Source organism: Osmerus mordax, chromosome 22 (genome assembly GCF_038355195.1).
Source record: "Osmerus mordax isolate fOsmMor3 chromosome 22, fOsmMor3.pri, whole genome shotgun sequence".
Taxonomy (NCBI): domain Eukaryota; kingdom Metazoa; phylum Chordata; class Actinopteri; order Osmeriformes; family Osmeridae; genus Osmerus; species Osmerus mordax.
The window spans coordinates 979,871-992,424 of NC_090071.1; the positions used below are offsets into that span (position 1 = coordinate 979,871).

At 47.2% G+C, this 12,554-nt stretch overlaps 1 protein-coding gene across 4 annotated transcripts; it reads left to right on the forward strand.

Moving 5' to 3' along the window:
• Positions 1-6,010: 6,010 nt before the first annotated feature.
• On the forward strand, positions 6,011-12,492 carry marchf7 (membrane-associated ring finger (C3HC4) 7). Of its 4 annotated transcripts, none has more exons than XM_067259939.1 (12): positions 6,011-6,029; positions 8,034-8,130; positions 8,170-8,233; positions 8,899-9,024; positions 9,142-9,337; positions 9,517-9,681; positions 9,831-10,935; positions 11,075-11,244; positions 11,412-11,515; positions 11,626-11,727; positions 12,083-12,131; positions 12,254-12,492. In XM_067259939.1, exons 2-12 carry the CDS (start codon positions 8,048-8,050, stop codon positions 12,340-12,342), a joined length of 2,253 nt encoding a protein of 750 aa, XP_067116040.1. In that variant the 5' UTR covers positions 6,011-6,029; positions 8,034-8,047; the 3' UTR covers positions 12,343-12,492. The 4 variants fall into 4 exon arrangements, with proteins under 4 accessions (XP_067116040.1, XP_067116041.1, XP_067116038.1 ...); XM_067259940.1 differs by having other exon boundaries at positions 6,012-6,029; positions 8,037-8,130; XM_067259937.1 differs by lacking the exon at positions 6,011-6,029 and adding an exon at positions 7,621-7,684 and having other exon boundaries at positions 8,034-8,233.
• Positions 12,493-12,554: the final 62 nt, after the last annotated feature.

The following is a 12,554-nucleotide window of genomic DNA, read 5'->3' on the forward strand; positions in this document are numbered from 1 at the left end:
GTTACAGACTAAAATAGGCTTCTCACAGAAAAAGAAAACTGGCCTTAGGTTGTCTCTTAATATAATTGAATTAAAAGTCGCTCTTGTAATGCCCTATAAAGTACCGACTGAACAGCAAATTCTGCAATTAGGATTAAGATAAAGACTATTCCTCTGACGTTATATTTGGTCATTCTGTGATTATCTTTGTGAAATGATGACATTAAGCTATTATGTACAAATCTTCATCTGACGCATGTCTCATGTCATCTTTACAAAATTACACGGGATAAGATAGGACGGATACTCTGAGCAACGATTCACAAAGTCAATTAATTGAACTGCCTACAATTCTAACACCAGGGACCAATTGCCTACAATTATAGCACACTATGTGTGCTACATTACTATAACCAATACATTTAGATGTCTTGACACTCCGCAATTAAGCCAAGATGAACATAGCTATTGATCACTGTCATCCATCCCTGGCTGAAAGAAATGTGTAATAAATATGGCTGCCACTGTTCCCCCTCCCCTGTTCCTGAATGGCCCACAGGAGTGGAGCTAGCCTAAGTGGCTCATGGGAATTCATTGTGACAGTGAAGAATGTATCGACCTTTGACCTCAGCGCAAGGCCATCTACAGGAGGCGGGTCAGGGGATGAGGAGAGATGCCTTTGTACCTTAAGTGTTTTTGGACCCGGCAAGCACTTTTTAGTCGTCCGTCACAATGCCTGTGGAGAATATATAAAGTGAGTTTGGTCATGATGCAAACATGCAGTAGTCAGAATAATACAGTAGTTAACTGCTGCTTCATGGAAGGAATTACTATTGTAGTTTCTTCCTGTGAAGGGTAAGCCCAAGAGAAAAAATAATCATAATATAAGCATCCTTACAAAGTGTAAGCATGTGAATTTACAAAAGCAGTTAAGTGGACTTTCATTTGTGTAGAAAATGACAAATGAAGATGTATTAAGCTCTCATTTAAAACATTTAAATTATATTTAAGTATACTCTTTTTCCACGTGAGTGTTAATGCAAGCAAGATGGACAGAGAAGTGAAGCTGTTTGTTGCATGATGTAATAGCCAGAAAGGAGAAATCATGTAATCATGGTAGCAGAGTTGTAGTGAATGATTCACTGATGAGACACTCAAAGACACAGGCAGAAAGATAGAGCAAGAGAGAGAGAAAGAAAGAGACTCGGCGATAGATAATGCTAGTGTGTGTGTGTGTGTGTGTGTGTGTGTGTGTGTGTTTGAGTACAAGAAAGAGGGAAAAGGGAGAGGAGCAAGAAAACATATTGTCGTGCTTCTTTTTCTGGGAAAGCAGAGTCATTAAATTGGCAAGCCGGGAAAGTGGAGAAGCCCGACCCTAAGCGGAGAGTGAAACACCTCCTCAGAGGATGAGATCACAGCTCGTCACCATGACCTCCACTGAGACAAGCGTCCAAAAAGACAAAACAGACAAACACATCTTTACCCAGATCAAACAGCACAGCAGAAGACCCCCCATTTGTCAGTTCCTGACAGACTGGCCAAGAAAGACAGATGTGTGTACAAGACTGTCTATACTAACTGATGCAGATCACAGGCTATTGTCCATATGACATGCACTTAGCATGTTAAGAAGACAACTGGGGGATAATAATTGTTGGCCAATGCTCGCATGTGCATTTTTCTCACTGAGGGAAGAGGGACTTGTCCATTGAGGCGACATTAGCAAGATTGAATTGGAGAGAGAGCTGGCTGAGTATGGATTGACTACTCTGAGAGGGATAGTGAAACTAAATCTATGAGGACAACTAGAGTTCTGGATCTTGGCAGATAAAACACATAGTAATATGTCACCGGATGGTTAGGGGGGTCTTTAAACTGCAAATACATTCTTCCAAGATTGGCTTTCACTTTCAGTGCCTGCCCACATATGTTAGGTTAATTTAATTTGATGGTCGCTTCATAAGGTTTTAAACAATTTTTTGTCTCCAAGAAAAGTGTTTGCCTGAAGCATTTCTCTCCTTCAGGTAGTCACCACTATGCCGCCAAGCACACAGGACGACATCGACACAAGTTGATAACATTAAAATTGGCTTAGGGCATTCTTTAGGACAAAGGCTGTCTTTTGTTATGTAAAGTGTTTCCGGTGTGTGGGGGCCAAACTCTTGTAGAATAAATACAGCACAGCCATGACATCTATTTCAATTATTCAAACAGTACAGCACCTCAGTTTAAGACATCTTTAGTACAATACATCTGTGCAGTTAGAATTCAGTGCTCTCCTCAATGATGGTCGTTTTTCTGCCTTTTTGACAGCTCCCCTTCTTGATCTAAAATGACACATAATTCACGGCTGGTGAATCCACAAGTCTCCCTCAACTGTGAGAGCTTTTGTCATTGTTTCTAAAGCAGTGTTACACGGTCTTTTGTGTCAGCCTGTCTTAGTGCTTGTGCAAATTGGGCCTGTTTTAATTAAAAGTGGCAGGTCGCTGCTTCCAGAGGCAGAGCTGAAGCGTTCTAGACGACCCTCTGTGATGCTTGGTCAGAAATAGGCCACCACAGCACCCAGTAATGATCACCACGGTGACATCACCGCTCTCGAAATGTACGCTCTCCTTTTTCCTGCGAGCTCTAGTGAACAAAGAGGAGCAGGGAGGGTCTGAGTGGGAGAGGCAGATGTCAGGAGAAGAGGGCATATGGGTTTCAGGAAAACGAACACAAACAAACGTTTCAGCTTGGAGGCTCACACTGACTCAAACTTGATTAGAGGTGGAGAGCTAATGTTTCACAAGTGCCTCTGGTGAGATTTCACCTGACAAGATACAAGGTCCTAAAGATACAACGGCTGAAAGTGAAAAGTTGTAGAATACAGCACCGACAATCGTGATTTAGCAGATCTCCTCAGGTGTTTATCTACATTCTTGGTGAAGGATTGGCTTCAAGCAAGCAAGCAAAAACAAGGAATCAAATATGGTTCTGGTGAACTGAAACACAGTTGACACATGCAGACGACCTCTGTGTTCTGGACTGTGCCCCTTCAACATGTGGTCCCAAGTGTTAACACGTGTCTGTGGTTCAGAAATGTTCCTGACTGATCTGTGTGTCTGAAGCAGGCCTGTTAAAGTTTGCTGCAGCAAGGTGACACGGTTGGTCTTATTAAACAATTTAATTTTAAGGCATTATCTCTCTCTGTTCCAATAGAATATCTGGGAATTCAAGTAAGCTGCTCAAACTACTTTGCCCAAATCACAAGTAACATCATTTCATTTCCTGTATCCTCAAGGATAGTGTTTCAAGAATTCCACTCATGTGAATCACACCGGTTTCAAACCAGGAAATAAAAAAATTCTCCTAGAATTCCTTTTTTCTTTTTGCTCCTTCCTCCAAGGTTAGACTTGAGGCATCCGTTCTGTGTGCTGGAGACTGCCACGGTATTGTCCTCTCCACTGATAAATTAACCTTTGTAGTATATTCATGTGTCTTTGGGAACTGAGAAGGGAAATAGTATTTTCGGGTCCCAGAGAAACCGTGGGAAAATACGGGACTGTGGAAGAGGAAAAGCAGAAATGTCCCAGGGCATTCCTTTGTGATTACACATAGCTGGAGAAATCCAGACATTCTTGGAAACCGTTGAGTGTCTTTAGAACTCTTTCCATCGCCAAGCTCGATACAAAGCCCACTTTTAAAGTCACAAGCACAGTTGTTTACAGTTGCTAACACGACACGTTTCCTCATGCTCGAGGTGGAACTAGCTCGGCCGTTCATTCACAGACTACGGGTTCACACGCGAGCTGGAAAACTCCATCTTGACGTCTTCGTGTAGACAAGATTTCTATTTTGAAAGAGATGGTACCCCCTGATGGACAATGTCATTCCCTGTTCCCTGTTAAACATTCTGAGAAGCAGTTCTCAGGAATGCTCCTTTGTTGTCCAATCAGCACAATTGGGGGAGGAGAGTGAAGTGAATAGAGACATTGGCCTCCGAGACCTGTAATGGTTTTAGACTACTTTTCATTAGTGATGGATCCAGTGAAGAGAAACGTCCACATCGTGCCCGACAGAATGAACAGTTTCACTTGTCGTTCAACAATCACACTGTCTCAGGTTATCGTGTCTCCAGAACATTTCAATCTCCAGAGAAGCCACACAGAGAATGATACACCGGGCATCGCTCCTATGCGACGCTTCCCAGGTCACGAGGTGTCCTTTTTGTCAGCAATTAATCAGTGGCACAACACACTCTCTCCTTCACCTCTCGTTCGCCTTCGCTGGATATACGCCTGACTGCGGCCCCACTATGTCCATGGGGTTAATAAGGCCTGTCTCAGCCAACCCATGTATGAGCTGTGTTGAGGAAGCGCGATGAGTATCTTGTTGACCTTGCACTGTAGATTACATATTCAGTTGTTGTTCTACACCTATGTTCACCCTTCGAGACCAAAGTGATTTCTGAACCGCATAGTAGGCCTAATGCGTTAAAATCATGAGATCGCACTACACAGCTTTATACATTTCATTAATATAAAGTGATATTGGTATTATGAGGCTACGAAAAGGTATCACACTTTAAAATTGTCAATGTGCCAAAAAGTGATGACTTGTTAATTTGTTGTGTTCAAATATGCAGAATTGGCTGAAATACTGCCAAGATTCTTTTTATTTACCGTGATGGAAGAAAAAGCGGCTCATATGAATACAGAAAACAAATATTAAGCATGAAAGCGTAGGAAGCTAATATCCGTCCTCTTGTTACTTTATATAGGATTTACTGTCATTACAGGGTCAAAAAATACTTTTATATCAATGATTACAATTAATCTAATTAGTGCTGTTGGCAATGGCTTTAATTACCTCTCTGCCAACACAAACATGAAGCTCCAGAATGCAAATAATGGAAGAGCACAATCTGTTTTCCAAAGTGCTTGTGCAAAGTGTGAGGTAGGCTACTACCTCGCGCCCTCTAGTGAACATATCTATGAACAAACGGAAAATGCAATAAATAATTGTTTTTTCCGGTTTTGGGCACATTGGTCTCATTTAATTGTTCACATTAATGTAGTCTTTAAGTTATTGTGTTTTAATTTGTATTATTTCTGAAAGCATTATTGATACACTGTTTTTTTTTGTACTTTTGAGACTTTTGAGTACAGTATTTTTCTTGGTGATCCAAATCACCAAATCATCTTTAACACCATGTCATCCTCTTCTTCATCACGATTATCATCATCTACACATACATTTTCTCAACATCTTATATTAAATCGCCAATAAGCCTGTTAACTGATCAACCTCCACTGGTCCATATGCAAGAGGCGGGTTCAAGGTGGCTAACACAAATGTTATTGGCTAGAGCACATGCCAATAACTCTTGCTTTTTACGTATTTCCTTTTGGTGTCTGGTTCCATTGTTGTCACATGGCCTTCTGTCAGGGACAGCGAGAATAGTCCCGTCATGCGTGGCGAAAATGACTGATACACTGACAGGGACGATTTTATATTAATAAAAAAGGCCGAATCATAAATACAGATGTAAATACTAGCCTACATAAAGTTGAAGTGCGTTGTTTATTGGTTACAATAACGAGTTAAACAAAAAAGTGTAATTGGTCTACTATCATGATCATTAAGTAAACATTGAAGTCATAAGAAATAATTGTGCCAAAGTCTTCAACACAGTTGCATTTAGATTTTTTATCACAACGTTTTGCAAGCCAGGTGCTATGTCGGCCTAAGGTTAAGAAGACTATAAGACACGCGATGTCGTTACCTGGATTCGTCAGTTTTAATTCGATTATGGACATGCTGAAGACTACTTAACATCAAAATAACATTCTCAGATGAGCGCCAAATCAAAGATCTAACCTTATTGTTAAGTTTAGAGTGTACATTTTTGTTGTACTTTAAACGCTATTTTGCAATATTTACAAAACAGCCAGAAATACATAGTTTCCGGGTCCGTACAGCAGGAGTGGAAGAGGCGGATCTTCAGTGCTCTATATAAACACACAGACGCCATCGTTGTAAAATTTCAATGCAGAATCGTGGAAGTAAAGGTGAGCTTGTGTTCATGATGACATATTTAGGCATCATACTGTGTTCAGAATTTCGACCTAACTAGACTGCAAACATAGATTTACACGTCGAATTTACTTGACACCTTGCACGATTTCTTTTTTTGCATCGCGCAAGGTTCTTTGCTAGAACAGTGACATTGTAGCAAACTGCAAGGCTGCTGTCAACATAAAGACATGTACACGGGCTGCCTCTGTTTTCGCTAACCTAATTTTAGGCGTGCTTAAATTAGAATAATCTAGCTACATGTCGTTCGACTACAATAGTATGTTTATTTGTAGGGCTATGTCTGGAAGTGTTATTCAGTTTAGTCGTTTTTGCTGGCTAACTAGCTTTGTAACATTGCGTTGAGGGCCACGGCAGAGCAGATAACAGCTTACTGCAGCCAGATACTTCCTGTTTGTGTAACTTGTCTATCTAGTTGTTCTCCTATAATCACACTGGAACATAGACATTGATTTTGTTGTCACTTGGATTACTGATAATAAACGACGCTTTGGGGCTAGGTCTTGTCAACAGGACACTACACAGCCACGTTATCGCTAGTACAGGACATTTTTTACGGAGTTGTCCATGTAGGTTGGGCGTCTTTTAGGCCAAGTGCTGTACAGAGTCAAACGCAGTCGTACATGGGGATTGCATTAGCTTGCAACTCACCGCAAATTTCGTAAAAACACGTTGTAGTGAAAACAGGCATTGGTCAGATCCTTTCTGAGGTGACATTGCAAGGCCTTGCTGAAAGGCCTTGTTATGTTTTCGTTTAAAGGATTCAAAGTTTTCCTCAGTAGATAACGTGCCAATTACCTTTCAACATGACTTGTGTGTGTGTGTGTGTGTGTATATGTATATATAAGGGGTTGTGGATTTTTACTAAGGATGACAGGTTCCAAGGAGAAAAGTAAAACTTAAGTCTTCAGCAACCAGCTGCAACTCTGATCAATGCTGTTTACAGCTAAGTCTGAGTGTTGTAGCTGAGCTGGCAACTTTAAGGTTTGGAGTCGCCAGCTACACTGTTGGCAGACCTGGTTTGTGCAGGTGCACTGTGATTCGCCAGCCTTAACGGTTTGACCAAGTTTAGCATCGCCTAGGTTTTATAACGTTGAGTTCAGCCCTGCTCGTGCCCCTTGCTCACAACGGCAATGGTCTATTTTAGGGCAGTTGTGGGCAGCATTACTATTTAAAGCAGAGCACCTTGGCCCCTAACTAGGTCGTCTATCAGACTGAGCCACTAGCAAGGAAAACACAAGCAAGCTAATGAAACTTTGCTTGTTTTCCTGAGCAGGATCTGGGTGGGGCAGACTTTATAAGAGGAGAGACTCGTCTCTCCCTGCCTCTCCCTGCCTCCTGCATGGTGCCTCTGTGGTCCTGCCTCGCACAGGAATGTAGCGTTAATAAATTATGTTGCTGTAGCTGTCTCATGTCCAGTGTCCCCCCCCCCCCCCCTCTCTCTCTCTCTCTCTCTCTCTCTCTCTGGAAATGTCACAATCAACTTCTCCAATCCGGTTCCAAGGACATGCATGTGACTTACTGTTCTGACTGTGTATAAACACGCTGCTATCTGCTACCTCAGCACTCCTGCCATGACTGCCAACGCCATCACATCTCACCTGGCTCTGGTGTCTTCCTGGTATCAGCTGTAGGTGAATTGAGTCAGTTGGCTGAGCGGTGAGGGAATCGGGCTAGTAATCCGAAGGTTGCCAGTTCGATTCCCGGTCATGCCAACTGACGTTGTGTCCTTGGGCAAGGCACTTCACCCTACTTGCCTTGGGGGAATGTCCCTGTACTTACTGTAAGTCGCTCTGGATAAGAGCGTCTGCTAAATGACTAAATGTAAGGAGTCACATTCTGAAGCTGGTTTAAAGGCGACATCAGTGACACATGCAGGACTTAGTCAGGACTGCCTGAATGTGTCATGTGCCTAATTGGAAGTCATTAATGTACTTTTTGGTAGTAAGATTCTCTCTCCCTTACTGTTGTTGGTTCAGCAGTTGGATCAGTGATGGATTCCAAGCCTCGTAGACTTCCCTTCACTGTGTCCAGCTCGTCTTCCTACTCGCCGTCTTCCTCCTCCTCCTCGTCCTCGTCTTCCGCGCTGAGGCCCAGCAGGCTGTATGGGAGCAGCAGCATCCCCAGCAGAGACAGCTACACCCACGCCAAAAACCTCAAACTAGATGCAGACTACAAGGTGAGGAAGCACCTTCAACCTAAACGAGGCTTTCGTTTTTAATTGAGCTTTTATTTAGGTGCAATGATCTGTACTTTTGAAGACCGATACAAGTACCAAGTATTTTGTTTAGAACGCGTGTTTACTTAAGTGTCGTACACCGCCAGCGGAAGCAGTATCTGAAGTCCTGGCTGCTGTCGATGGCATGCAAGGTTAGGAACACCAACAACAGAAAACAACAACTGTTGTTTAAGATTCCAGGTCGTTCTAGTGAGTTCTCCCCTGACGGGACCCCTCTGTTGGGCCCCAGTGCGACGCTCGCCTCCCTCGCGGGTCTTTTTATAGGCCGGGCCCATTCCTGGGAGAGCAGCCGGGGGCTGGTATCAGCCTGCTCGTCAAAGACGGTCCTCAGATAGGGTTACCTCTGGCCCGCCAGCGCTCAGCTTGGGTCTCCAGGAGGGGAAAACAAACAGGCTGTGATGTCGGTGGCACGTGTGGTAAACAGACCTGGAACTCCTGAGCAGACTCCAGCATGTTCTCTCTGCAGCGTGACGTCACTGACCTGTCTGCATGGGGTGTACACACACACACACACACACACACACACACGCACACACGCACACACGCACTGCCTGGATAGATCACATGACCGTCTCTCTCACTCCTCCTGTCCCCCCCCCCACCAGAGCTCCTGGCTTCAGCTCCCGTCTCGAGACTACACCCCATCTGATGTCCGTCCCTCCTGGAAGACCCCCTCCACGGCGCGTGACGCCCCCTGGTCCCAGAGCTCCCTGTCCAGCCGGAGCAGGCTGGTGGGTACTGACTGACCTCCTGGTCTGAGGGGAGGAACACAAGTGAAACACTTAAACAAAGATCAGTTCCTGTGGTTGAGTTTGGTGGAGCAGCACGTGACTCTGTCCGCCCTGCAGACGGAGTCCGAGCGGAGGCTGGGCACGTACTCTGGCCTGGTCGGCTCCGCAGACGATGGAGACACCAAGAGAGCCAAGCTGTCCTACATGAACCGGACATCATCGTACACCAGAACCCCTTCCTCCTCTCTGAGCAGCTCCTCCTCTCTGAGCAGCTCCTCCTACAGCTCCACCTCCACCCTTAACAGCACCTCAGGTACACCTCCACCCTCACCAGCAGTCAGTAGAATCAGTCTTCATGTTTTGAATGCTGCTGTTTAATGTCATAGAATATGACATTAAAAGCCTTGTTTACTCACTCCACTGATTTCTTTTACCCCCCAACTTGTCTTTTCCACCACACAGGTGAATAACAAACTGCCACCTTGTGTTTAGATTCCTCCTGGAGAACATACCGGCCTTTGTCCCACACCTCGTCCTCCTCCTCCTCCTCGGAGGCACTGCGCTCGTGGAGGGAGCGGGAGCGGGAGCAGAGGGCTGACGGAGGCCTGAAGGAGACCAGCTACAGGAGTAGCAGCCTGGGGCTGGGCTCCTCTCTGTGTAGGCCTCCACCACGCACCACACCCTTGATCTCTGGCTCTACTTAATATCCACTATCCTCAGGTCACTTTGCTCCAAAGCCAGCAGAACGCAGTGTGAGGACGTCCTGTCTGAACAGCAGACATCCTCACTCTCCTCTCTCGTTTCAGATCGTCCAGACCGCCTCTCCTCCAGCTATGCCCAGGGTGCCCGGCCCAAAGAGCCCCTCTACTCCACCTCCTCCTCGGTCCGCGAGGGCTCCTCCCTCAGTCGCCACCTCTCCTCGGCCTACCAGCCGCCCCCCCCGGCCCGGGACCCCCGCCCCCCTGCCCGCGCCCTCTCCTCCACCTCCTCCACCTCTTCTTCCTCCTCCTCCTCCTCCTCCTCCACCCTTCGCCCCTCCCTGCAGCAGGTCAAAGAGGAGCACCCCCCCACTCCGGCTGTCTCCTCCTCCTCCCAGCCCTCCTCCTCCTCCTCCTACTGGTATTCCCTGGCCTCCAGCCCCCCTCCCCCGGCCTCCAGCCCCCCGGCCCCCCGCCCGGCCCCTGAGGGTGGAGACTCTGACGGCCGTCGTTCCACCCGCCGCCTTCTCTCCCGCCTCTTCTCCCGGCGCTCCAGCCAGGACCCCGCCCCCCCTCCCCTCCCCTCCTCTCCTCCCCCTGCCCCCCCACTCCTCCCTTCCTCTCCTCCCCCCGCACCCCCATCCCTCCCCCACTCCTCCTCTTCCTCCACGGATACAGCTCAGGCCTTTGCCTTCCTCCGGCGTAGCTGCCAGGGCCTCTCCCCCGCCCAGGAGAGAGAGCCGCCCCGTGGAGGACCGAGCCAGCCCAGTCAGGAGGCCTGGCGCTCGGGCAGCGAAGGCCCTGGGGCCCCCTCCTGGCTCCGTTCGCGCTGCACTCCTCTCTTCTCCCGCCACAGGAGGGAGGGGCGCGACGAGAGCGCCCTATTGGCCAGCAGCAGTTCGGAGGAGGGCCTCCGAGGCTCCCAGTATCCAACCAGGAGACGGAACGAGCCCGAGCCCAACCCACAGGAGGAAGATGAGGACGATGGTGAGGGTGCCGCGGGGGTGAGGGCTGCTAGCGCCGCCCTGCAGGAGGAGTTGAGGGTGGCGGGGAGGAGCCAGCGACTGGCCCGGGTCATGAGCAGCCCGCTCACCCTGCGAGGTATGATGGCCATTGACATGATGGGCATGGCCAGGAGCCAACCAGAGGGCCAGGAGAAGGACAAGCCCGCCCCTTCCAGAGATCCAGAGAAACTGCGCAAGATCCAGGAGAGGTGAAGGATCTCTGATCTGATGGGGTTTGATGGGTGTGAATCTAAAGTTTAACACCCCCCATCCTCAATTAGTCACATTTATCCATTTATAGGAAAATCTCAGGTGACTCTTTCAATCGTTAATTTTCTCCCCTCCCAGCCTGCTACTGGAGGACAGTGACGAGGAGGAGGGGGATCTGTGTCGGATCTGCCAGATGAGGGAAGAGTCTCCGGCCAACCCCCTGATGGTGCCGTGCCGCTGCACAGGCAGTCTGCAGTTCGTCCACCAGGACTGCATCAAGCAGTGGCTCCGCTCCAAGATCAGCTCCGGTACCTGGGCGCAGGCCCACCCTCGGGATGCCAATCCCACATTGTTCAGCTACATTAGATGTTTGTTTTATTACCTTGAAGTTGACAAACGGTGCATGTAGGAAGGGACCACGTCTAGGGTTGATGGGCTCAGCAGGTGATTGGTGTTGTGGTGTGTCCTGGAACAGGAAGTGATCTGGAAGCCATCACCACTTGTGAGCTGTGCAAGAAGAAGCTGCAACTCAACATTGAGAACTTTGACGTCAACGAGCTGTACAGGACCCACGGCAGGGTAGGCCTGCTACACACACCACACACACGCCTAAAACTACTATCACATTGTCTGAACTCCCTCTCTCTCGTGTCCTTTCTCCACCACCCCCCCCCCCTCCCCCCCTCCAGTCAGAGTATGAGTTCATCTCCTGTGGGCTGTACCTGGTGGTTCTCCTACACCTGTGTGAGCAGAGGTTCTCTGATGTTCTGGGAGCAGCCAATGATGCAGGGGTAGGAGAACCGCCTCCATCACACAACTGTTTGTTTAGGGGGATTTGAACCTGCAACCTCTTTATTCTGTCTCTAATGCTTTACCCCTGAAGCTGGGTAATGCATGTAGACACCATCTGTACACAAGGACACCGGCCTGAACAGCCACATACTAATACTGTAGACATGACTCCTTTTGATCAAATCTAGTAGCAATAGGATTATTTGGTAATCTGAGTTTGTTGCCTACATTCATGTCCCTCAGAAATGGGGCCAAAGAACTATTCAATCACACTGGTTGAAATGCAACCAGACATGTTTGATACCCAGTGTGGCAGGGGTCCTTGTTCTGAAACTATTCTCCCCTCTCGCTCAGTTTTTCAACCTGGCGAGAACCCTCCACGAACACATGGACAATCTGGAAAGTACGTTTTCTAAACCCATTCTCCCTCGTGTTTGATATTGGCGGTAGTGAGTTAGCCGAGCGGTTGTGAGGCTAGCCGGTGTTGTTGGCTCCAGGTGATCATGACGCTGCTTCCTGTTCCAGGTTCCTATAGCGACTCAGACGAGGAAGAAACTCAGGACACCCGGCCCTCTATCGACTTCTGTGACCTTGACGACGACCTGGAGGATTGATTAGGGGAGGTGTGGGAAATGTGATGTTTTCTAGGTGAATGGTTGTCTTTGTTTGTCTTATTTCAATGTAGCGGTATTTTCTTTTGCTTGGCCCTAAACAACGGTTTTCTTTATTTTACTTATTGCAATAAAGTTTTGAATGTATAACTAGCATGTCTTGTTTATATAACCTAGATTTTATTAAATCTACACCAAATGAAGACGATGATTTT